Consider the following 24,041-nt stretch of genomic DNA (forward strand, 5'->3'; position numbering starts at 1 on the left):
CTTAGCTAGACTATTTATTATAAAATGGCTTGAATTGATGTGTCTGTAAAGTGTCACCAAGGTGGTCACTCTGCTGTCAGCTACCTCTGACTGTGAGTTTTAATGTAGTTTATACATAAACTGATGCCTCGGATTGGTATATAATCCTGAAATGATTTTAATGGTGAGCCAAGGCTTCTACACGGCCACTCTGGCTGTCAAACAAGCGTAAAGCTCCAGAAAATCAGCAGCGGCTTTCTCCTGGACTGTGGCCAAGGTCCAGTTAGTACACAGAGCAATGTGCTCAGTCAGAGCTGGTAAACTAAATATTTACTGGAAGGTAATAAAATCCACTCCGGGCAAAGCAATCTCAAGCAACTAACAATAACTCAAACAGTTTACTGGACCTGATGCCTTTCACCGTGATAATCAGCATAATCTGTATATTAGTTCCTGGGATGAATATTTATTCAAGGTATCCTTCCCAGAAAGCCTTTAAAAGATTTACAACACTCTTTTTACCAGAACAACAGCAGTATGTATAAAAAAAATGCTGCTTAAAGCTGCTTGCAAAACTATTGAAGAAATGAAATGGAAATTGTTTCCTGTTGACAACAATGAATGTTGATTATTGACTCGACAGACATGTTACCCTTTAACTGAAGTGTTCCTAGATGGTGAAGTGGCTAGCACTGTGGCCGCACGGCGAAAGGGACCCTGTTCTGAATCTCAGCTGAGGAGTCTTCACCCAACTTGGATGGTCTTGTTGTTCCTGTGTGGGTGTCCTCTGGGAGTTCTGGTTTACTCCCACAGCCGAAAAATGTGCACATGTGAGTCACTAAAGATTTGACATTACCATGAATAAGAAGGTATGAGATTGTTTGTCAAAGCTCTGCTGGCCATGTGATGAACCGGCAACTTGTCTACTGGCAATAGGACAGTGCAAATACAGATATATAGAGATTAAACTAAAACTGAAAAAAAGTGAATTTAGATTAATAAAGGAAATATAAGTTTGCCCACAAGCCCACCAACCTTACAAAAAAAACTACCTAAAATAATCTTTACTGTGCTTGCTCCTCATCATCCAGAAAACTGAAGCATGTCATCCTTGAGGGGGACAGCAAGCCTTGACCAACAGAGAGCAATGATCTCATGAATTAAACAAAGTCAGATAAAGGGTTGGCTGATGTTGTAAAACCTGCCCAGGAATCGAGAGTGTGTGTGTGTGTGTGTGTGTGTGTGTGTAAGTACAGGGAGTGGATGCTGAAAGCTGTGACGGAAGCCATATTTTGAAACTGATGACTTCATTTGTGAAGTTCTGCACTGAGAGCTGCAAATGGATGATGAAATCCACACAGTTAATGTGCTCTCTTATCCCTTGCGAGAGATAAATACAGACATAAATTATGTGACTTCTGAGTCCTGCCCAAAACGAAACAAAGAAAAATCCTGACAACATATCAGAAAACCAGTTTATTTAAACTTCTCTATAGGTGAGGTGCCACTCTTTTAATAGTGAACCAAAGTAGGTGCACCCAAAGTAAGTACCTAAGTAGAACATGAATTAGCTAGGCTCCAGACCAGAACGAATTTGTCTTTGTTCCATACAAAGACAAATAGCCTCACTTCCATAAGAGCTGTGTCTACATCCAAGAGAAACAGTTTGGATTCATTAAAACTGCATTCATAAGATCTCACTCCCCTCACATAGTGAACATTACCTAATTACAAATGCAGGGTTGTTAAAAGTCCTTTAAAACAGGAGATAATTGCTGCAGAAAGTGGGTGATGTAAGCTGTAATTAGAAAGCGAGTACTCTGTCATTAAGACACGCTACAGGCCACTCCTCACTCCAGTAGCTAATTACTGGGGTGATCAAACACGCAGGAATCTTAATGAGTTGGAGCTGGAAAATAAGATTAAGTACCTTGCATACCTTACGTGACCAGTAGGGGGAGTTATCACACCAGGAGGCAAATGAGACATGTCACAGCTTCTGAGTGGACCAACTGTGTCAGCTATGAGTAACTTATTTTCAAAAAATAAATTATTTAAGAGAACTGGATTGGGCAAATGAATTTAATTGAAAAGATTAGGTGCTGATGTTTAGAAATTTTAGGGATAACAGAGAGATGGACTGACATTCATCACCTTCTCGGTATAATCTACCAATCTGCCTTAGTCAGCGTACAGGCTGTCGATTCTCCTGAGCTCCTGCATCCTGGGGATTTCCATTGTTGCAAGGGAACTCCATCGATTCTGAAACCTTTTATGGACTAATGAGCTTCTACTGGTTAATGGAAGAAGAAAACCTTTGTAAATGAAGCTGGAGTTGGAAGGTCAGGGGCAATCCCGGGAAATTAGCCGAGAATATAAATTAATGAGAAGAGATTTAAGTGGCAGGTTGGTTCTACTGTGTTTGCAGTGGGAAGCTGCCATCGAGCTGTGAGGCAGGAAGTCTGTCCTGAATCAACATGTGCAATGTCCTGTCTTGTAGTGTTGCTTTTGGTGAATACTTTGCAGATGGGGAAAAAATAGACTGGAGTTAGTCATGCAAACAAGAACCATAAACAACTGAATGAGCTGCGTCATACGAGTGAAAACATGCCAATATGTTGTTTCTGTCGTTTCTATGGCTACAGCTGAAGAAAGCAAAGCTACTTTCCATGTATTAAAATACACACACATGCACACATACGTACACTAACTACATACTTTGAGGACTTTCTGAGCAGGTTCACTGGAGCCGATCACAATAAGGCCAGGTCCTCCCATGCTGCAGAAACTCTTCAGGTGTAGACCATCAAGCACAGGCACAGTGGACACAGCATAATCCTGTAAAACAAATTGTAATTACACTGTTTGATAGTAACCCTCACTCTCTGTTGTATGGTTTTCTCACAACCCCGGTGCTATAAAAGTAATTTAGGCCAAATGTGAGCAAAATAACATCAGAAAAGCATTTTAAATGGGTTAATCATCATAAAGGCAGGGTTTCTAGGGTTTTACAAGCAAAGATGTGTGACAACAAATGTCTTTGGTCTGCTTTTTTTTAAAATTTTTCTTGATGATTAGACAGCACTGCAGTAATGTGTGTCGAATCATAAACAGGGTCTACAGAGGCATTTGAAGGAAAGTAGTGAGGCTCAATGGCGGAAACAGCAGGAGTGTCTGAGAGGTGATGTCACTGAGACCAGGGCTCATGGGGAGATTACATAGCAACTTGTGGAAGCCTTGGTTCAAGATACTTTCTCTGCCTGCAGGATGTCTGCTTACCAAGTCTTGTCATTAGCAGTGTTCGAAAAACACATGTTATATAAGACTAAACTGATAATATACTGCCAGGCCAAAAAGAAGTCACAAACTCTGATTTTGTTGGGCAATTTTGAGATTGGAGCATGGCAAACATTTGCTATGTCATCGTTTTGATAAGCTTATGCAATGTATCATGCATTCCTCTCCAAAGCTGCATCATTTTCTTTTCCACCAAGGTCTTGCATGAGTATTGGTAGAGTCTTCTCAAATAAATCCAACAGATTATCAATGGGGTTAAGAAATGCTCTGTGAAAGCCAGTCCATGTGTGAAAACTATGTGGCGTGCTCAATGAATCGCTCTTTCATAATCCAACCTTGAACCTGGCGTTATTATCCTGCTTTTGAATGGTTTAAAAATCTGCTCATTCAGTATATTCAGGTAGTCGGTTGACCTTTTTATCCATTCATTCATTTGATTCGTCTCACTTACAAACGGTTTATTTACACCTTGACTTTTCATCACATTGTTCAAGTGGAACCTAAACTATTCAACACTGAGTTCTATTGTTGACCTTCTTCAGTTTAATATGAACTTTTAATCATTCACAATTTTTCAGGCCATATTTCTTCCAAAAACATGACGGTTTACTGCATTTCTGTGGGGTTTGATATTAAATTAGACGGTTCCTAAGGATGTGCCTTCTGACATGGTTTGGGGTTTAGGAATAACAAGCTACTGGAGCTAATGGACTGCATTGACCAATTACAGTACTTTAAAGCTTTATACTTTATACTGCATTTTACATTCACACTATACCCCAGTAGATACATCAGAGGTATTGTCTTGTCTAAAGACACACAGGAGAAGCCTGGAATCAATCTGCCAACCTTCTACTTGGAAGATGACTGCTTGCTTATCCAACTGAGCTACAGCCATAGTTATACATAAATATGGGTTAAATAATTTCTTTTTCTGACTTAAACTCCCAATTTTTTTTTTAATAGTAGGGGTTTACCTAAAAGTATTGGCAGAGTTAAATCCATAACTCTTGCCAGGTAGAGCAGATCTACTAGAACTCCAGCATGGTTGGGGACTGTTTTTTTGGCATTCATACTGGATGCACTCCTTTTTTTCATCTTTAGTTTCACACTTTACATTGATATGTCATTATGGAATATATCCTTCAGCTTAAAGGTGGTTGTTGGTGGATGTCAATACAAACAGTACCTGGCTTATCACTGATGACAAAAGCAATGACAAAAAAATAAATAGACTAAACCTGTATGTTTTGGATGTTTGCATAAAGGTATTTTACTTCCAAAAAGTGTCTCTCTGAGACTGTAAAACTTCTTCAGATCATTTAACTCTGTGAGCCCGATGGTTAGAACAACATTCAGTGAGCAACTCTAATCTAAAATGACATATATGCGACTCCTTCATACAAAACAGGGTCATATGCACAACACTGTTTGTAGGCCTATAGAACTGTTTATCTTTAACCTTCAGCAACTGATCTTGAAATGACAGATGCATTAAAACAGTTAAAAGCTGATGTCTTTCCAAGAATCAGAGCCAAAAAAAAATACTTGAAGTTTTACAGCATAACGTAATTCCACAAAATACATTATGAGTATGACTTTCTGATTGAAATCACTGGAGCAAATTCTGATTTTAGAGGCGATTTACTGTTTGATGCAAGACCTCACAGTTTGCCACAGTTTGAGTGTCCGTAACTTATTTAAGACCATTGTAATTAATCCATTTTGATGAGCCAAATAAATTTTGAGCTTGAACCCAAGAAAAGAATTTTTGCAACTGAATGTCTCAGTTCTTTTAAATGGTTTTGTATCCAGGTCATATGTTATCAGTGTGTTTTTTTTTTCATTTTTATTTTCATTTGTGAGATTTTCCATTTATGTCGTGACAACGCTTATCAGCTAAATATTTGAAGTACTCTCACATTGGTTGAAACACTCATATTTGTACTAAATGAGAAGCACAGCAGAACTTTGCAGGTCATAATGCAGCAAAAAAAAAAACAAAAAAACAAAACCTAAATGATCCCATCCTTGAAATTTCCCTGAACCCTTTTCTTGGCACTTGTTTAAAGGGTCTGGCAGATACTCCTGGGAATTACAGTATTTTATCTCAACTTTCTTCATTCCTTATCCATGAACAGGAAGTTTCTGTGTGAAATTAGAAATACAAGCCATTCTTTTGTCCTTATCAGGATAAAGGGGATAAAAAGCAAGGAAGAGTTGCTTTTTATCTGTTCTGACAGGCTAAAATACTGCCAAACTGTGACCTGGAAAGAATTTATTGACTAACTCAGATATAAAGCAGATTCTGCTTCTTCACTCAGATGTTCATGTTTTTATCTTATTGGCAGAATTATGGATCTGCACTTCTCAACTATAACATAGAAGTTGATTTAACCTATGTTTTACTTTCCAAACTGATTCCATCAGTTATACCCATTGTTCTGACCTCTGTAACGACCATAAAGAAAGGAGAGTCCACATCTGTATGCAGTTGTTGAGCACTAAACAAACCCGGCAACAAAATTATTCTTAATTTGATAATGATAGGAAAAACCAACAGTGACAGGATGAATCAATCTGATAAAAAGCGGAAAAAACAATAATTGATGCTTAAGTGATTTTTCCTGGTGTCATTTCCCAGAGACGCATCATTAAGTCCCTTCTTATCAAAGATAACAAAAAACACAGAGGAATCTGTAATGATGGAGTCTAATCAGAAGCAGATGGGAAGATGGAAGCGGCAGGATAAGGCAGTTGAGATTACCATTATGCACTGAACTCTTGACACCAAGACCTACGCCTGAATTTTTATGTCAGCCAGTTTTTCTTCTTTGTAATGGATGAAGCAAAGCTATAAGTGATACATATAAGTCAGCAGAATAAAGAGGGAAACAAGATGGACAGTGTTTGCAAGCTGCACGCTGAAAATCTGGCATGAAATGAATCTGTTGTAGCTAGGTTTGGGTTATTTGTATTCCTGAATATTTTCTTTTGATTTCAGAGCAGGAAGTGGTTAGCTTGACAGTCTTTATAAAAGGTCATCAAAAGCAAAGGGAAAGTAGTCGGAAAGAGAAAATATGTTGAAACGGATTTAAAGACAGAAAAAGCAGGGGAAAAAAAGAAGAAAAGATGAATTTATGACAAAACCTGGAGGCACATTTTTGGGATCAACAAAACTGATCTGATGGTCTGATCAAACTTTTATCCATTAAAATCAGTTTTTCATATATTAAAGTGTATCTCTTAAAATCCTGTTTCTACATAGCATGTTGGATTTGTTGTTACTAAGCAGGGAAGCCCAGACTTCCCTCTCCCCAGCCACATTTGCCAACTCTAGGGGGGGGGGGGGGGGATCCCGAGGCGTTCCCAGGCCAGCCGAGAGATATAATCCCTCCAGCGTGTCCTGGGTCTTCCCCGGGGTCTCCTCCCAGAGGGACGTGCCTGGAACACCTCACCAGGGAGGCGTCCAGGAGGCATCCTAGCCAGATGCCTGAGCCACCTCAACTGGTTCCTCTCGATTCTGAGGAGCAGCGGCTCTACTCTGAGCCCCTCCCGGATGACCGAGCTCCTCACCCTATCTCTTAGCCCAGCCACCCTGCGGAGGAAATCGCCTGTATACAAGATCTCGTTCTTTCGGTCACGACCCACAGCTCATGACCATAGGTGAGGGTAGGAACGTAGATCGACTGGTAAATCGAGAGCTTTGCCTTCTGGCTCAGCTCCTTCTTCACCACGACAGACCGGCGCAGAGCCCGCATCACTGCAGATGCCGCACTGATCCATCTGTCGATCTCGCGCTCCATCCTTCCCTCACTCGTGAACAAGACTCCGAGATATTTAAACTCCTCCACTTGAGGCAGGACCTCACTCCCGACCCGGAGAGGGCAATCCACCCTATTCCGCCTGAGAACCATGGTCTCAGATTTGGAGGTGCTGATTCTCATCCCAGCCACTTCACACTCTGCCGCGAATCGCTCAAGCGAGAGCTGGAGATCACGACCAGATGAAGCCAACAGGACCACGTCATCTGCAAAAAGCAGGGACCCAATCCTGAGGCCACCAAGTCGGATCCCCTCGACACCTCGGCTGCGCCTAGAAATTCTGTCCATATAAGTTATGAACAGAATCGGTGATAAAGGGCAGCCTTGGCGGAGTCCAACCCCCACCGGAAACGAATCCGACTTACTACCGGCAATGCGGACCAAGCTCTGACACCTGTCGTACAGGGACCGGACAGCTCGTACAAGGGGGTCCGGTACCCCATACTCCCGGAGTACCCCCCACAGGAGCCCCCGAGGGACACGGTCGAATGCCTTCTCCAGGTCCACAAAGCACATGTAGATTGGTTGGGCAAACTCCCATGCCCCCTCCAGGACCCCAAAGAGGGTATAGAGCTGGTCCACTGTTCCGCGACCGGGACGAAAACCGCACTGCTCCTCCTCAATCCGGGATTCAACTATCCGGCGGACCCTCCTCTCCAGGACCCCTGAATAGACCTTACCAGGGAGGCTGAGGAGTGTGATTCCCCTGTAATTGGAACACACCCTCCGGTCCCCCTTCTTAAAAAGGGGGACCACCACACCAGTCTGCCAATCCAGACTAATAGTGGCATTAAATTTAATCTCAGAGATCCTACATGTGATTTATGCTTTGGTGTGTAAATGCTTATATTATTGAATTTTCTTTAACACAAATTGTGTTTATTAAGTAAGGAAACTTGAGTTGCTATTCACTTGAAAAGCACTTTATAAATAAAATTTGACTTGGCAAAACAAAAACAAAAAGCAAAAACAAAAGATGACTTTTTTGCATTAACGTATGTGGTTCTCTACTGGTAGGTGATTAAAATGATATTAGGAACCTGTAGAATAATGAAGGCCTTAAAAAAGTAAAGTTCAAGTATTCTTTTTAGGCAAATGTGGACTGTTGTTGGGTCATTTTAACCTAGTTTATGGGTGTAAGTTACACAACTCATCTGTATGTAGTATGACACATTACAGTAAGAGAAAATAATTCATTACTTCAGTAGTCAAGGTACAGGTATGACTGATTTATTTATTTATGATGCTAGTGGGAACTGCCAATCAACTAAGTAATACGAGAGTTTGTCCCACAAATTTCCTGTTTTAATCTCTGTATCATCTGCTTGTTTAATTACTGCGAACAGAGGTGGCAGAGGTTTGGGTCAATAGCTGGTTCAGCCAGCTGAGACCTGGAGCTACATTTATAAAGCTGCCATACATACAAAAACTGCCACTTATAATCAACTTTTGTGATTATTAAAAGCAAAACTTGTTGCAAGAATGTCTACTTCCACACAAATTTGGCACAAATGATGTAAAAGTGGCACATTTGTGCAAAATTCAATCTTTGTCAAAGTTTGCAGAGACGGGGACCCAAATGTGGGATGGGGAGGTGGGGAAGAGCTACACACAATGAACCGGCAAGTGACAATTGAAATCCAGTGGTATAAATACAAAGAGAACACAACAAGACACAGGTGTAATAGATAAGCTAAGTTAGCTTAGCTGAGCTGGGTTTGTTTAGCTGCTAAACAAACCCAGGTGAACTAACAAATAGGAAACATGGCTTTACAGAAAATACAAGGAAAACAGGAAACCACGGCTAAGACTACACAAAAAACTCCATACCATCACAAACTTTGGCATTACGCGTTGCATTTTAAAGTTATTTGCAAAAATGAATAAATATAAGAGACACATTTGATATTTCTTATTCCTGGGAGTGAATGTGGTCACACAACAAAAAGGCATGTGAAAATGGACGTAGAACAGAAACAGCGATGTGTGTTACTGAATAAGAACCTCAACCATTATGTTCTCCTATTGTGAAACAAACCTTACATGTTATCACAAAATCCATTAACACAGCTAAATAAAGTGGAGTGTATGTATGACATGGTCGACATTCAGAAGAGCTCTTCAATTTGGGCTACAATCACAGGAGCAAAAACTACAACCAAACTATGATGTGTGCAACAACCAGACATGTGCCATCATGGAGCGGACCACTGGGCTGTTCCAGGGCTGGTGGCGGTGTCTTGATGCCACAGGATGGAGCTGATGTCACACACCTGTAAAGGTGCAGTGCTATGTGCCACATAACACTGCACTAAAATAAAACGTGCCACTCCCACTGGAGGCTTGTTGTCCCTGACCTCAACCCCCATTCCATTGTGTTTTAACCAAATGCTGCTTGTTCAAGCCAGCGTCTGTAAATGATACAATGTTTATGAAACACACAACAAGTTTGTTGACTGGTAGATTATGAAGGACAAAGGATAGAATGAGATTATTAAAGAAAGAATCTTAATTGAAGATTTTAAAAATAACGATTAAAGTAGGATGACTGTAGTAATGACACAACTGCTTCATGCAGCCTGCAGCTTTTAAGACTTATATATTTAGATGTATCGCTTCCTTTTGTCATTTGTATTTTTATTGCTCACATAGAGCTTGTTTTTGAGGATAATTAAAGCAGATATGTACCCCTTTAGGCACCAGAGTTGTTAAACTTTTTAGGGCATTACGTAAATAAATTAAACAAGTTTATGATTGGCGGAAATATTACCACAAGTGTGGCGGACTGCAAATGGCAGAGGCGGCCCGTTGCCAACAGGGGCCGCCGATTGCAGATGACCATTTTTCATGACCGCCATCTAAAATGGTAACAGGCTTAAATTTTCTGGACCTGGTGCTTGTCACAATTAAAGAAAAGTAGAGTTGTGGTTGTGCATCTCCTCCAAGTATGTTTCTGTTAAAAAAAAAAGTTCAACCAATCTCATGTAGTAAACAGGAAAAACCTACAAGTTCACTGCATGTTCACGTTTAGATAGGGGTTATATTATTTAGTAAGACGTAACGTATTTTTAAAACTCATGTTACAGAAATAAAATAAGGAAATAATGCTCTACTTCCTTGTTTGTAACTGAGCAGGCTTTATTTCTCTCAACTGCATGAAGTGGGTCATCCATGTACATTTTACTTTGCATTGTTTTAATTTAATTTAAATTGTTGCATTTCTATCTATAATGAATCAAATATTATTTGCCAAACTTGCATACAACATTCATTTGATTTATAAATAATGAAATTTGGTTTAACCATATATAACATTTTTCAAAGATCTTTTTAAAAACATGAAAAATTCTTAATTTGTCACAAATACAAATATTGAAATTGTTTATCCATTGACAAAATAATGATGCCACTGACTGCGTTTTCAGGGCAAAAGAACAGGTAATGTGCATTTTAAACATTGTATTACATTGTAAAGGGTGGTGACGAGTGCTTAGTAAGTTTCCTACTAGGATAAGCCGTATGAGGTGTTGCATTGACACTAGACTGCAAATAAGCGATATTGTGGAAGCTCAATAATGATAAGTCAATAATAAAGTGTCTTAAAATTCAAATACCACCTTGCTGTAAAGGACTTTGTGATGAGGCTACCCACTGAAATGTCATTTACTGTATCTGTGTCACATTGTTTGCAACAAACACAGTTGCTGGCCAGCTCTGTGATCTCTCTTGTCTATGTCAGAAGGAAATACAGGACCTCCCTTCACAGAAACCACATATTCCAAACATTCTGACACTAAAATGGAATTTTTCTGACCAAATAACCAGGATTAAAATGCACTCTTTTTGTTTTAGTGTTACAGGCGCTTTATTTTATCACAGGAGTATTTATTTTTTTTATTTGCTCATCTGTTCATGTTACCTTTCACAGAACATAAACTCACCTTAAATGCATCAGCTAGGATCTCGGCTCCTCTCTGGTTGGTTCGTTTAGAAAGGCCCACAAAGAATTCTCGACCTGGAGGGAAAAAGTACCATTTTCATTGTGAAATAAGCATAACATCTGGAAACTTGAATCTGTATAGTCTGGGGTCATGGAGTCTGAAATCAAGCGACACATGGAATATGGGAAGCTAGAGTAGGTTATCATTGCTGTCATCACGGTGTGTTCTTTACGTATACCAAGAACAACTGTGGTCAAGATGGCAGGGCGCATACAGAGCTCTGAATACCTGGCGAGGCTGCAGCAGCACACTGAGCTGCAGGGACAGACTCCTTATGTTGCTGCTGAGCCTTTACAATATGAGCCATTAGCTAGGGCCCTGCCAGAAGGAAATGTTTCAAGCCCTGCCATGTGCAACCCATTTTAGCTGAAGGGAATGACAGAGGAGAGCCAGTGTCTAGAAACTCAATTAAGTGTACTATGCTTTTTCCTACTAGCCCGTGGAGTGAAGACGACACTGACCCACATTTTGAATCGCCCCACGACTGTAACCAAATGTACGCAGAAACGGATATATAGACCACCATGTTTTTGGTTCTTTGCCTTCATCAGTTTTATTACCTGCTGCCACAGAAATATGACAGCTGCGGTGAGTCTTGATGACTTGCAGGATAGCACACAAGAGTTTTACTACAGATTTTTTTTGAAAGGGAAATTCTGCGAGGTGTGTTGAGGCACCAGGTCACTGAGGTCACACAGAGGAATGTTTGCGGAGAGAATCCAAAAACACAGATGCATATTTACAGGCACGCAAACATCTGCTTTCAAACTGTCAATTAGCTGAAGAGGATCTGCAACTTCTCTGCTCGCTGCTGTTTCCCGTTTACAACAATATCTTATTTATACAACTCGAACAAGAACAGAAGTCCTTACAGCATGTGAAGCAAATGTATGAAGGCCCAAGTACACACATGGATCTTTGATTCGACAACATCTCTCTCATCAAGCTCTTTAGTTTTTTTTTTTTGGTTTTTTTTAACACCAAAATTCAAACATTCAAAGTGTAAATGAATTAAGATAAAACAAGAACAGTAATTACTATAAAATTACACAAAGCAAATCACTTCAAGTACAGTCTGCTCTTAGTAGCTTATTAGAACTTTACGAATAACTAATTCTAAGAACAGAGAATAAAAATCATTATGATTTTAAAACACCTCAGTACATTCATATGTATGGGTATTGGGTGTTTCAGAAACTCTCAACAGAGCTTTGGGGTTTTATTCTAGCTGAATATTAAATGTTATGTTTTTCCTCTCTGGCTGAAGATTTCAATTGGGCCAAAAAAAACCCAAAACATTTAAGTAATTACCTTTGCCTTTCAGTTCCGTTTATTTTTTAAATTGGCTTGTATATACACTATTAGGAATGCGATTATGATCTATCATATGATATACTGGGATGCCATATGACATATGCTTCAAAGCAGTACCTTTAACTTCATTGGATCCAAGTTCTGTTAAGTTAGCTGCCTTTCTAAGTACAGAAAACACAAACAATAAGCCACTGTAATCTACAAGAGAACCATTACATCACAAAGCAGAACACATGCATTGCCACCATATATTGCACAATCTAATTGAGGAAAAAAAAAAAATAAATAAATGAAAAACAATAAAAATCAAGATTCTAATGCATTGCCAACAAAGCACAATGGAAATATTGCAGAATCCTTGTGACCAGTGTCACTAAGATGATTTAAAACTTTAATTGAAATTAATGAACTATGAAAATGGTGCAGTTAAAATTTTGGGACTCTATAGTGTCTACTACAGAGTAATAACTCGTAGTCTGGATAAAGTTTGCATGATGGCTCTACTAAATTCTCTGTGCTTGTCTAAACACATACTGTTCCTGAATGGATTGGAGGCTGAGGTTTTCAGTCCTCCCAATTACCCTCATGGCAGACTCTACAAACCACAGCAGTTTTGGGTTTACCTGTGCTGAAAGGTCGGCATTATCACTCTGCTGGCATTCTGTACCTAATAACGCTTGCCAACTCAGCCTGATAAGGCAGATAAACTGTGCTGTTTATCATATAATGGATTTGTTTTGACTGGATTGTAATTGGACGATAAACTAGGCTGGTTTGGACTGCATCCTTAAAAGTTTTCTGTAGAGGATCGTCATCAATCGTCACGTTAAAAATAAAGCTGAATTGATTTGGATTAAATGTTCTAGTGCACTTATAGTAGTTATTACTGCCAAAATTAATTTGTTTTAGGCTTTGAAGAGTTTGTTGAATCTTATATATAGCTGGGAAAAACAAAATACAAACCCAACTCCCACTTACTCTGTCAGCAGAGACCCTGGTTCATCTACACACCAATCTGCCATGTAAACAGACAGTACTTATACAGCACTTTATAAATACCAGCTTTTACACTACGCGCCCACTTCACACACACTCTTCACAACACTTCTATTGTTATGTAGTAAGTGCTTCATCTGTTATACAAAAATTCATACCCCGATAAGCAACTGGAGGCAACTTTAGTGCCCTGACAGAGGAAAACTTCGTCACACATAGTCAGTCGGCACATAGTCAGGGGAAACCTGGAAGTCTGTACTGCTACAGACTTTCCAGTTGGTAGACAGCTGCTCTTCCCCTGAACTACAGCTGCTCAATCAGCTATGGTATTGGCACCAGAGGTACAGTAAATAATACACATCATATTGTCATAAACCCACCTCAGCAAAAAAAAAACAAAAAAAAACCACTAGTGGTTGGATTCTGGACTGAACTGGTTCCACTGGAGAGTTTTTATATTTATTTATAAGAAAATAATGTAAAACTTACAAAAACGCCCTCAGTAATGGTAATGATATGAATGGCTTCATGTTGCTGTTTTGATTGAGGATCATTTGGAAGTTAGGTTGTAGTCTTCAGAGGAAAAGCGACTGAGGGTTTAATGAAACCTACCTGTAAAAAGAACATCTCCTCCGTCCAGCGTTGCGTTCTCATCAGTCATTTCCACCATGTTCAGATTCAGACTCTGTAGAGCCTCTTTCATTGCCTCTGTCTGGAAAAAAAAATACAAGCAGACAGACAAACATAAATACATTTAAAACACTTAAGGATTTTAAATCAAATTGACTGTATCTACTGTTTGCTCCCTCTATATATATGTGTATATATATATATATATATATATATATATATATATATATATATATATATATATATATATATATATATATATATATATATATATATATATATATATATATATGTATGTATTTATATATTTAGGAATATGACCAATTTGTCTGCTTCTTATCAGGTATGTGTGAAGAGGATTGTCAATTTGCGGGATCTTCAGGACCATATGTAAGAAAGCCAGGTGTTCCTCATATTGAGTCCATTTAAATAAAACATTTTCTCTTCAGCAGGTTGCAATGACATCATTTCAATGAGCCATGAAATGATGTCATTTTGTAGGAAGCCCTTTAAACTTTTACAAGGTAGTGGTTGGAGAAAATAGATAACTGAAGGACCGACACAAACGCTGGAAATACTTCTTCCTTTCTCTTCCGCGGGGTCATCTGCCTTTCATATATTTATAGGAAAGGATTGCAAGGACGGCTGCAACTCGAAAACTATTAGCATATTATGAAAAGCCTCCCCTGATGGAAAGTGACGGGAAATCCACATTTTGTCTATATGTCCTCTCTGCTGAACCCACAACCTGCAGGAAGAGCAGGTCTTTTCTTGGCTGAACTCTGGCTGGTCTGCTCTCCTGTCTGACCGCCCAGTGAGATTTTACTGTCCTGTTTTTGGGGTTCCTGCGAGAGTAGTTTCCAAAGCCAGTCATGTTAGCTAAAGCATCAGTGTTTCCACAAGCCCTATCTCACAATGACCTCAGCCTGCTCACTGTGATTTTGGGCGAACATAATGCTTCTGCTTCTCCTCATCCACGAAAGGCCAAACCATGAGGTCATCCAGGTAGACCGCCATGTGCTTCCAGATAACAGCAGGGGCCTGAGTTAGACACACACGAGCACACAGATGTACTTTGGTCCCACCTGAATAAACAGACCTTTGTATAAAAGTACAAGCATGGTTTACTATTTCATTCATAAGCAGAAGTTGCATGTATTATTCAAAAAGGTTGTTTAAATAGTCTCGGAGGCCACAATGGCGTCTTTCCAATCTATTCACTTTCCAGAAATAAGACAAACTTTCCACCTCCATGTTTCATCTTCACAGCAGGCTCATCCTTATGCTTCAGTCAACCGGGAGGAACACAGCGTCCTTCCAAGAAACTGGGTTCACAAATTCATTAGTGGTTTCTTAAAAGCTTTGACGGCGACAGCGTGCAGCATATTACGTATAGGTAACAGCTAATCCTACTCATTTTTTCTTTGTGAATTGCCAAGCAACCTTCTGCTTTTCATTTAGTTAGGTTTGAGGATATGTTGGAAATAAGTAGGCTGAGTCAGGTTATGAGGAGCAATCCAGATGGGTGAGAGCAAATTCATGCTTTTCATGTGTGATTTAGTCACGTGTTTGGTTGTCACAGTGTGTCAATGCAGAGAAGCGTATGTTGGTTAAAACTGATTCAAGTGAAATCAGGGATTCATTACATATCTGAAACTTGACACAAATGAGTCTATTAAGACACTGATTAAATAAATACCGTATGGTTATCTCTCCATATCGGTGAGTCTACTCCTGTCGGGTCCAGATAAGAACTGACTTTGTTTTATCTTTGTGGGAAGGCTTATCTTTCCACACCTGGCTTCACACATCAACCTCATCCTTTTCTGATCTCTGGCACATTGCACCTCTGAGCATCACTGTGGTCATCTTCCTAGGAATCTGGCAGACTGTATGAGGCAGCCCTTTACCTCAGCACACTGGCATTTCCTCTGACATCATTGGAGGTGCTCTGACCCAGAGTGTGTTTAGACTCCCTAGACCACCATGTGAAATGTTATGGTCCACATATAGAGATTGCTGCACTGCTTCTTTCCAGTTTGATATGTTTGTGTGGAAGACTTTTTATACTGCCTTGGACAGTTTCAGCATTGCCAACTGCAAGAAATTCATTTTGAGCAAACAAAAAATGAGAATATGAGGTTAAAGCTGTAATATTATAACTCATCCTTAAGTCTAAACATGTTTCTGTTTTCTTTTGTTTTATCTCGAGCGTAACACCAAACATTTGGCAAAAAGCTTTAAAAAGGCAAAGATGTATCAGATTTGCTTTTATATTCCTTTTTCAGAGAACTTAAGTGCATAACCCATGAGTTGATTGATAACAATGTCTCAACGATACATCAAATTTGAGATGCCTTACTTGCTGGGAATCATCCATGTACTGTCAGAAAATCCATCAGAAACAAGCAGGGACTCTCTGGTCAACTGATTATCATTATTAAAATGTAAATAGATTATTAGTATTACGTTTACAAATCAAACCCTGGTCTGCTGCCAAAATATTTATCAGTCTTTATGTCACCCAGGCACTGCAGCTGCAGTTCTAACTTTCACCCTCAGTCCTTTGTTACTGCAAGTGTTCCCTCAGTGCATACAGAACTTGGAAAACAGCCGCTTTCTTTGCTCTTTCCATTTGGAACACACTGCAATGAGATCTGAGGATGTTTAGTTATGTTAAATGTGAGTTTTGCATGTCTCACTCTCAGTGAAATGACCTGGACAAACGCTAAATAACATAAAACGAAAAATAACTAAAAACTAAATAACTGGTAATTGTATTTTATCTAGTCAGGTCCCACTGGTTTCTATGGTGAGTGTAATATCTCCTTGTCTTCATGTCACATCTGGTATGTGGAAATGGACAGACAGACAGACAGAGACAGATAGATAGATAGATAGATAGATAGATAGATAGATAGATAGATAGATAGATAGATAGATAGATAGATAGATAGATAGATAGATAGATAGATAGATAGATAGATAGATAGATAGATAGATAGATAGATAGATAGATAGATATTAACAATTTAACCACCATGTAAAATCTCTGTGACTGATTATTTTGGATGTCTTTTTTACTATGTAAATTGATATGTGCATGTCCTTGTTTAGGATTGATGCTTGCTCTCCTTCCTAATCCCGTCTTTGCTGCTCCTTTGGCCCACCTACAAACATGCCTGACTGGACCGGTGCCTTTGTGGTGTTTGCCAACCAAGACAAGACAGTTACCTCCACCAGCTGGTACATGATGTTCAGGCAGGCTGTCATTCATTTCAGCTGTTAGTTGATGTGAGCAACTTGCTCATGTTTCTCTTGTTGTATGTTGTTTGTGTTAAATCTGGTTGTAATTGTAGTACTCACTTTGCAAAGAACCTAAATTAAGTTAACATGTAGTACGGTCGTAGTATTTGTATTTATTCAGTTGCAGCCATACTGCTGTGGTGGTTTTTGGCAAAACTTTCATTTGTATTTTGTGGTGAACATTTGTCTACACTACCAGGAAGAGAGAAATCCTTGGATCCCACAGGCCTACTGGAGCAAGTGTTGTTTATGTTGTGGCTATTAAGTAGAAAGACGACATCAAATGCTCCTAAAAGGATGCACCTGTTCAGTTAAAAGGTTTATACAGGCTTTAGCATTTAAACACTTCTTTGTTGGCAGAAAAAGACCTAACATAAGCCAAAAGAAAATCGTCTTAATGCCATTACACCTCCATCTGTCTACATCCTTCATGTTGTTTATGGTTTGTTTTTAGGTTGCCATCAACACATTGTAATTGAGTCACTTAGATTTTATACGCCTGCCTGTGACATACCGTGTTTGTTTTTAATATCGCTTACTAATAACCAAGAACTTTCATTATTCTGACATCTACCATCAGTTTTTAAGTGTAAATTTTCTACAGTAATGTCACAAATCTAGTTTTTATCGATTCAACTTTCCTTTCTTTTCTTCTTGTCTTCAATCAATTTTTGTCCACTAGACCTGGAAAGTCCCATTGGAATGGCATGTAAACACTAAGATCACATATCTTGTGCATTGTAACTCTATATCGAAAAGTAACTGAAACTCATAACTCTGTCTGTTTGCTGCATGTACAGTACCGAACTCAAAGCCAAGTTACTGTCAGAAGAAGCAGCAGGTGTTCTCTAACTAAAGCAGCCAAAACATACAACGAACATCTCATTTTCTGTTTGTCATATTTACTAGTATTCATCTATTTACTTAATATTAGTCTAAATGAGTTTAAAAATAATTACAAAATGAGTTTAAAAAGCTGTAATCATCATTGACAAAGCCATGATAGAAGTTGCACAGTGGGAAAAACAATAAGTATTCCACTACAGGACATACAGACACACTGTCCACTATAATGGATTAACCTGTTCAGTTTCTTTTTGGATTTTAGTGAAGTTATGGCTTGACATTATGATAGTTAGTGAGTGACATACATCAGCGCCCACATACTGTGGCATTAAGGTTAAATTTCTGCAGAAACACCAAGTTATAATCAACATAAAACTGGCATCTACTGAAATCCTGTAGCACTTCATGGAAGGACCTGCATCCAACTGCAGTCCACTAGCACCTTGCTACAATGTCCTCTACTGTTTGATTTCGTGCTTGTGTTGTTCTTACTCATATATAAGGCGCTTTGGATAAAAGCGTCTGCTAAATGACTAGAATAGAAAAGAATAGAATAGAATGTCTATGCAAACGTGGGAGCTGGGAAACCTGTATATTACATCAGGTTTTATGGATAAAAGTTAGATTTTTATCATTTGTGGAATCTGTTCGGTTGTCTGTTTCATAAGATATATATGTAAGTGAGAAAAATCAAGATGCAATCCATCCAAAACTTGCTGGAAGCAGCATCTCTTGGACTCCCTCATTAACATATTGACTTGTTTGACTATGTCCAATCCACTTCCCGACTCCTCATCCTCACTCCTTTTTTTTTTTGTCTCACATTCCCTCTATTCTCTTTCCACCCCCGTGGCAGGGTCAAGAATACTTCTACAGTGACTTCTCATGCAGAGTAGCCTATTATCTCTCACTCTGAGGGACATCAGATACCCAAGCCTGTTTAGGTGCCAGCTCACTTTGCCAGTCCTCCTCTTCCTCCCCTCTCCCTCCAGCCATCCTGTGCTACTTCTTCTCTCCACTCTCCTCTTTTTCCCCTGAGCGCTTGGCCAGGCGACACACTGTTAGCCAGCACCCTGCTTTGAATGAAAAAGACCTTTTAAAATTCATTAGAGGCTGAAGGCTCAGAGGGCCAGCCGGTCTGCCAGCCACATTCCTGCCGTTCCAGCACAGGACAGGGGAGACGGAGCAGAGAGAACAGCCTTTTCTTTGGGGCTTTTTATGGACCAATTCTCCCCTCTCTTGCCCCTGGTACCCGTGGATATCGCATTCTGCTAAAAAGGACCATCAGTCTGATAGAGCATGGTGTATTTGGAAAGGGAATTGAGAACACAACAATGGCATTCCTGAGGGTCATCCTAGCCTCCCTGCACCAGGCAACAGAGTCCCACGGTCCAGTATAATGGGGATACAACATTCCTCTGAGCCTCATAATCAAGGAGGTTAATCTCGCTGAGACACAATAAGCTGCCTTTGTTTGTCAACTTATTAAGTACATAAAAAAAAAAGTGTGAAACAACGACAGCCTGTGGTTTTGTGACTAATTATTGTCCTTCAACAAGATAAACTTGCTAGTAGCAAAATAAGGACACACGGATATTGAATCTGCTCACTCAGATAACCACAAAGAAATTTAACCCACAAAACTTCTCATTTATTTTGTTATATCTTGAGGAATTCCAAACGATATCACAGCGATACCATTCAGTGGCAAGCCAAAGTGGGTCAAAATAAGGATAAACTGGCTCTGATTGTAATGACACTTGAACACAAGATCGAAGCATAAGTGAATGTGCGTCACTACTCAAAGGCATTTAAGTCACAGATGATGATGGCAACAGATATCAGAGGCCTAATGTCAAGTTCAAAGAGCAGCGGAGTACAAAATAGGCATAACAACTGAATTTCAGGGAAGTTCAACCAGGTGGAATTCAGAAAGGATGAAGAGATCTCGATAGCTTTTCAACAACTATGTGGATAAAGTCGTCAAAGTATTTCAAATACCAAGTCTCTGACGCCATGAAAGAAACACAAAGATGACGCTCTTTCCTTGCTAGGAGGGCTAAACGTGTTTAAATGACTCAGATGTAGATGGAAATTTGGCGAAGATTTTAACAGCAGCTGAAGGTTTGAGTAAATAGCTCAGGGAGCTTTAATATGTTTCTGATCAGACTATCATGCTTTCACATCTTGCACTCTGTAGGTCACACACATGCACACCCAAAGACAAGCAGTCACATGCATATTTGGAGGGTGCACATAGAAAATGATCATTAAAGTGTGAAGATCTGATATAAAAAAAAAATCAGCCTCTCTTGTGGAAGCTGTCATCACTAAAGACTTTCAAAGTAGTCAAACACAAGTCGTTTAGGGGGAGGTACAGATGGAAAAAAGGAGATAGCTTTGCTGTCATGGTGTTCAAATTTTGCATTCAGTTAACTCATGGCCTGTAATGATTGTGTGATATGACAACAACTCATTTAGTGGCAGTCAGAAGAAAAGAAGCCCTGCATGCTCCGTCTCTATATCATCCAAACCATCTTTATTGTATGTTGGAACATACTTGTGGTTAACCAAGCCATGACACTCTGTCTTTTGCAAAACCCCCCTCAACTTAAAGATTACATAAATGCTGAGAAGTAGGTCAAGTTGAAGGCCTGCACAGTTAACAGTAACAGCTCTGGAGACCCTCGCAGCACGGTAACCACAAGTTTCTGGCAGTCTGTCTGGGTAGCGGCCAAACCAACGGCACTGTCAGATTACTTTCACTTGGGGCTCCCAGGATATCAGGGCTCCAAGGAGGAGCATGCCACTCTGTAGACCAGCGTGGCTGTATTTTCAGCCATCTAACTGTTGGGATATAGCAGCATGGCTAGGATTATACACATCATGTGCACAGCACATTACTGTATGTCTGATTGTTAAATAAGCTGGCATCAGCTTTGTTAAAACATGGTGTCCGTTAAAAATATTTACATCCCTAAAAACCTGAGAAACCTCTGAGCAAAACTCTTTATATAATTACAGATAAAATGTGGAACGAATGCCTGACAAAAGACCCATTAACCTGAAAATAACACTTCTCTGTAATTAGTTTTCTTCATATGCTGCAGTGAGCATTTATTATTTATTTTACATTAAAATAATTAAATAAGAAAAATACCTGAATGAAAACTACTTTGTGTCTTCATTTTGTCCTTGATGCAAAGGACATTCTGTCAAGAAATGCCAATATTTTCATCTCTTTATCAAGATTCACAAGACAAAAAGTGTTTATAATTTTCAAAATTATAAAAAGAAAAATGAAAAATTAATTATTTAAAAAAAATTATGTGGAATATGTTGGGGTCATAATGAATATCTTTTAAAGACACACTACAGAACTTTTCCCATTTTCGCCCCCTTTCAAAGACTAATTTACCATCCATCTTGCATCCTACTTGACCTGTTGGCTCTCTCTAGTCAGCAACAGACAATCTTACGATGACTCTTTTAACTCTCTTCTTTAATCTTCCTGAGTTTTTACTTTTTTGCTGAATCAACAACGTTGCATGTTCAACAACAGCCAGTCTTATTATAACATGAAGCAAAACTGCTGCAAAATAATGTTGCGTCCCTGATGTAAAAAGTAGTATGGCGCAGTTTCTCAGCCTCGGGACGCTGCTCAGTAACAGCGGCTCCAGAAATGCACATGATAGACGTCACTGTCATTAAAATAAGTCCAGGATGCAGATTTTTAGGGTCCGAAAGGTAGGTAATGTGTCTTTAAACAACTCTGACGTTATGTAGGCGTCACAGAGCACTGCATCCAAAAACACACTTCGGAACAGTTTTTATGTAAATGCTTTGCGTGCATTAAAGTCTAGTTTTTAATGGGTTTTATTGAATTGTTCTAGGAATATGATGTTTTACATAGAAGTTTTTATGAATTTTCACTATTATTTATGCAATTCAGGGACTTAACTTTTAGTTTCATTGTTCTCATTCAAAGACAACTATGTTTCGATTCTGGTAAACACTTAGTAGCAGCTCATCCTTTCAATAACATCAAAGATCTTCTGCACCAGAATATCATGCATTCCATACTGCAACAAATGCATGAACAACAAATTTGTTATAATTTGCAGTTTCACTCATAAGAACTGGAACTGGAGATGTTTTGGGAAATTATTAGAAATGAAAAAGATTATTCACTTCAACAAAACGTCTCATTCTGAGAATTACTCTTAAATAACCTTTTCAACCATAAGGATTGACTTTTACTTAAAAACAGGAGCATGCATACCTCTGGACAGAGAAGTATATCTATGATGCATTGGAAGTCTGTCAAATATGTACTTGCTGAAAGGAAATACAACAAGGAAATGTTGAACACTTTATCCATAAAGGAACATATTTTTAGTGAACATTTTGTACTGTGACGTCTTGCTGGTTGCAAGGAAGCTCACGTAGACACCGAAGCAGAGCTGAGTACAACAAAAATAAACAGAAATCTGAGTATGTTTGACAAGTCCAGTGTCTGTCCCAGAGCAAATAAAGTACTTGCTTCAATCAGCAGGGCTGCAAAGACTGTGTCTCCTGCCTACCTCTCACTGTGATGGCTCCACAAATACAGAGGAGCTGCAGGCTAGGAACTGATGGACAGCAGAGTGATGGAAGCAGCAGGTTTGGAATGGACATGAGCTTCCACCACGAAGAAAAACAAAAAACAAAGAAGGCTTTAGTAAATACATCCCCATTTGGCACAGACTACTTCATGTTTATTGAATTTGACCCCCAAAGATTGGACTTCTTTATCCAAACAAGGGCTAAAAGCAATAAACCCAAGCAGCTCATAGAGAAATACCTTTCACCCATGCTTGGCTAAGCAGGTTTTATAAAATAATATCTCATCAAAACTGCTCCAACCACAGATGGGAAGATTTATCACACATCACATTCACAGCCAAAAATTCATGCTGAATTGCTGCTTTGGGAGAGAAATAATCTGGCAAGTTCTTCCAGCATTGTTGCAACGCAGGCTAACCGGACGTCAGCAATGCTTGTTTGTGCTCAGGAGGAAACGCACGAGTGCCCTTAAGGTCAGATATTTAAACTAGTTGTACAGCGATTTCCTGTGCTGAATGACATCTACTGGAAAACGGGCTGTATGTTCCAAACACGGGAGGTTTAACGCAGCTTTTTCTCTGATAAACAGATTTTTTCCTTCAAGCATTTATCATGCCAGAGGGCTGTTTTAGAGTTACAGCAAGCGTAGATATATCCACGTTCTCCATGCTGAGAAGGGCCAGTGAAAAGAAGATGCATGCTGTTCTTTCTTTCTTATTTTCCCCTCAGGGGGAAACACAAGTGTGAAACCCAACTCGCTATCGCCTTTGGCCTACCAGGACTAATGGACATAAGACCACCCACATCTCAAGAGAAATGTGCGAGTTCAGAGTGAACATACTAAGTCAATCATTCCTAAACTGTGCTTAAGTGTGACTTTCAAGTTTGTGTTTGGACAGAGCCAGAATAGAACTGTAGTTTTCATGCAACTTAAAGGCTAAACCCAGAGATTTTGCATGTATTCGTATGAATGATTCACCCTTCTGAAATCAATAATAATCAAACAATGCTTTTTCAGTTCTGAAAAGGGTAATTATTCATTTGTCTTTTAAGAATGTCCTTGTGTGGAATTTTTGTTGTGTGTGGGGAATCTGCAGAAAAGAAGATGGGTAAAACATGTGAAACAGCCCATTTTATAGTTAAACATTTCAGTCTGATAGTCTTGAATGACATTTGGAAACAATGAATTAATGCATGTTGGAAATAGGTTTCAGTAACATCTGCAAGAGAAGTTTTGTGGAAG

General features: G+C 39.3%; 1 protein-coding gene across 2 annotated transcripts in view; it reads right to left on the reverse strand.

Annotated features, from left to right (window-relative positions):
- ddah1 (dimethylarginine dimethylaminohydrolase 1) overlaps positions 1 to 24,041 on the reverse strand; it is a 78,428-nt gene that overhangs the window by 11,013 nt on the left and 43,374 nt on the right. For both annotated transcript variants that reach the window (XM_079244563.1, XM_079244564.1), the window contains exons 3-5: positions 14,024 to 14,123; positions 11,042 to 11,115; positions 2,698 to 2,817 (exon numbers count right to left, since the gene is read on the reverse strand). In XM_079244563.1, the coding sequence (XP_079100689.1) occupies positions 2,698 to 2,817; positions 11,042 to 11,115; positions 14,024 to 14,123 (294 nt within the window). The remainder of the gene's footprint in view (positions 1 to 2,697; positions 2,818 to 11,041; positions 11,116 to 14,023; positions 14,124 to 24,041) is intronic.

Source organism: Telmatherina bonti (genome assembly GCF_933228915.1).
Source record: "Telmatherina bonti genome assembly, chromosome: 8".
NCBI lineage: Eukaryota > Metazoa > Chordata > Actinopteri > Atheriniformes > Telmatherinidae > Telmatherina > Telmatherina bonti.